Source organism: Macrobrachium rosenbergii, chromosome 13 (genome assembly GCF_040412425.1).
Source record: "Macrobrachium rosenbergii isolate ZJJX-2024 chromosome 13, ASM4041242v1, whole genome shotgun sequence".
NCBI lineage: Eukaryota > Metazoa > Arthropoda > Malacostraca > Decapoda > Palaemonidae > Macrobrachium > Macrobrachium rosenbergii.
Genome location: NC_089753.1, coordinates 25,673,913 through 25,676,481, shown reverse-complemented (window position 1 = coordinate 25,676,481; position 2,569 = coordinate 25,673,913). Strand labels below are relative to the sequence as shown.

General features: G+C 42.7%; 1 protein-coding gene across 1 annotated transcript in view; it reads right to left on the bottom strand.

Moving 5' to 3' along the window:
* Positions 1-459: 459 nt before the first annotated feature.
* LOC136845059 (brain acid soluble protein 1-like) overlaps positions 460-2,569 on the bottom strand; it is a 29,975-nt gene continuing 27,865 nt past the window's right edge. Inside the window, exon 2 of the mRNA XM_067114864.1 lies at positions 460-1,890. Coding sequence (XP_066970965.1) covers positions 999-1,890 — 892 coding nt within the window. The 3' untranslated portion in view covers positions 460-998. The remainder of the gene's footprint in view (positions 1,891-2,569) is intronic.

Genomic DNA, 2,569 nt, shown 5'->3' with positions numbered 1-2,569 from the left:
GAAACTATTGCTAGATGACGTCACTCACAAGCCACTGTGACTTAAAATTGTGAGATGTCTGATTTGTCAGGTCAGATGGGTTACTCCTCATGAATTTTGGTGTGATTTTTTTCTCTCGTACGAACTTTCAATTGACAGTAATATAGTATAACATTAATCTGAAAAAACAAACCTCCATTAACAATCTACAGTGAGTAAGAAACAAGCGACAGATCCGCAAGAAGTGTGTTTTCATCAAGGCGGGAGATTCTGTGTTCATTGGTGTTTTGTGAGTATCCTTGTTTCCATTCGGGTAGCCGTCAAGTATTGTTAAATCATGCATATTAAGCGGAAAGATTTGTTTGGCTTCTCTCTGAAGTGGATCATAAGTGTACTTACTGTATACTTACGTCGTGTCCCGTTGCCCTAGACTTTTCTTTTGTTTTCGCTTCTTCTTTTAAGGAAGATAAATAAACTTAAAACTACAGTCATTTTTATTAACATCTCATAAAAATTTACACAGACCTTTGGGTTTCTAAAATTTGAGAGGTCATCTGTCGAACAGGTAACAACAAAAGGAGAGACTTGAGGCTGAACAGAGTTTAAAAAGAGATAAAAAAAAATATCTACAGGCCTAAATTCTCTCTCTCTCTACTAGTAAGAAAACAATTCTGCTTAGAAAATAATAATCACAATTTAGATGAAACAGTCAGTGATTCACTGTAGCTGACGAAAGGAAAGTGTAGAGCAAGGGGAAGGAAAAGTTAATAGGTTTCCAGGGTTATGGGTTGCAGTTGGGAAACTGGGATCGTATATGCAGGAGTCTGGAAGACACGGTCAGATGAGTCGTATTCTGCTACAATGAATGTTTTGTTTTGAGCTCTTGCAGAGGAAAGGTATCATGCTGTAACATCTTATGATTACTGTGAGTTAGTTGTTAGTAAACCCAGCCAGAGAGTAGCTCTGGCAGTCATTGTATAAAAGGCTTCAATACTGAAATAGGTTTTTAATGAACAGCCTTAGCGGCGGCCACGACTACCAAACCTTGATCTGCGGGTGTTTTCGGTGGCTGCTTCATCTGCTGCTTCAGGTTCGCCAGCTGCAGGATCAGCTTCGGCTTCTTCGCCCTGGGTTCTGCCAGGCCTGAAGGAAGATCCCGCTCTGGGGTTGGTTCTACGGCTTGAGCTGAATCGATGGTTGGCGTTTTGGTCTGCTTCCTCAGTCTTTGTGGAAGAGGCAGAGGAGGATGGGCGGAAGCTGCTGCGAGTGGAAGGCCTGAATCTGTTGGAGGAAGTCTTGCTGTCTTCGTCTGCGCCATCTGAGGCTGAGCTTGATCCACGAGTGGATGGTCGGAAGCTACGAGTGGAAGTGGTTGAAGGCCTGAATCGACCTCTTGTAGGTGTCTCACCTTCTGCAGGGCTCTCAGCGTCAGCAGCTGCTTCAGGCTGTGCTCGGACAGAGGTTCTTCCGCGTCCCCTTGCATTGGTGGTGGTGGTGGTGGTGGTGGTCCTACCACGTGCAGCAGACCCTCTTGCTGGTGTGCTTGAGGAGGCCTCTTGGGCAGCGTCAGCAGTTTCTGCAGCAGCTGGAGCCTCTGAGGGGGCTGGACGAGGCCTGACAGCCCTGTTGCGGTTGATCTTGGTTGACTTGAGGCTCACCAATTTTCTTCGCCCCGAGGGATCGGTGCTAGGTTCGGTGGGAGCTTCTGTGACAGGAGCCTCTGTAACTTCCTCGTCGGCAGGCACCGCGTCCTTGGCAGCCCCAGCATCAGCAGGAGCAGCGGCAGCACCATCCTTACCAGGTGCTGCGTCTGCGGGAGCTTGATCGTCATAATAATAATCAGCATAGTCATCAGCTGCAGGTTCTTGTGCCCTTGCTAGTAAAGCGCAGCACAGAATGCCTGCCACTAACCTGGAAGGACAAAATAAAATTTCAGCAAAATGTTCCATATACAAAGTTGGAAATTTTTTTGTGTTAAATATTCCTAAGGTGGCAGAATTCTGATAATTGTTTTTTGTTTTTGGGTTGAAATATTTAGGAAAAATTAGTGTAGTTCGACTAAAGGTTAAGTCTATTGCTTGATAGAAGACACTCTAGCATTTTTTTGTGAACCAACTGACATATCTAGACAAATACTTAATCTTTCTTTAAACATGGCTTTGGAATGTAGTAAGGCAATTTTTTTTTAAACCAAAAGCTTTAGTTTCATTGAAGATATCAGATCTGCATTTTCGGTCGTGAGGTTTCTTGAGCAGTTGTGTGAATCGAATTTGTGAAGTAGTCACTATTTTTTATTTTGTTTCTCATCAATGTATTATCATTATTCTTATTATTCAGAAGATAAACCCTCAATTCATATGGAACAAGTCAACAGGGCAATTAACTTGAAATTCAAGCTTCCAAAGAATATGGTATTCATTTGAAAGAAGTTACAGATGAAAATAGGAAACATGGAAAGAAGAGATCAGTTTTTAGAAAGAGAAAACGATAAATTAATAAATAAAAAGATAAAATTACAAATAAACTGTTGGAACTTTTGAGGTTCCAATTGTGCAACATCCTCAGGGAGACTGTTCCACAGTCCAACGGT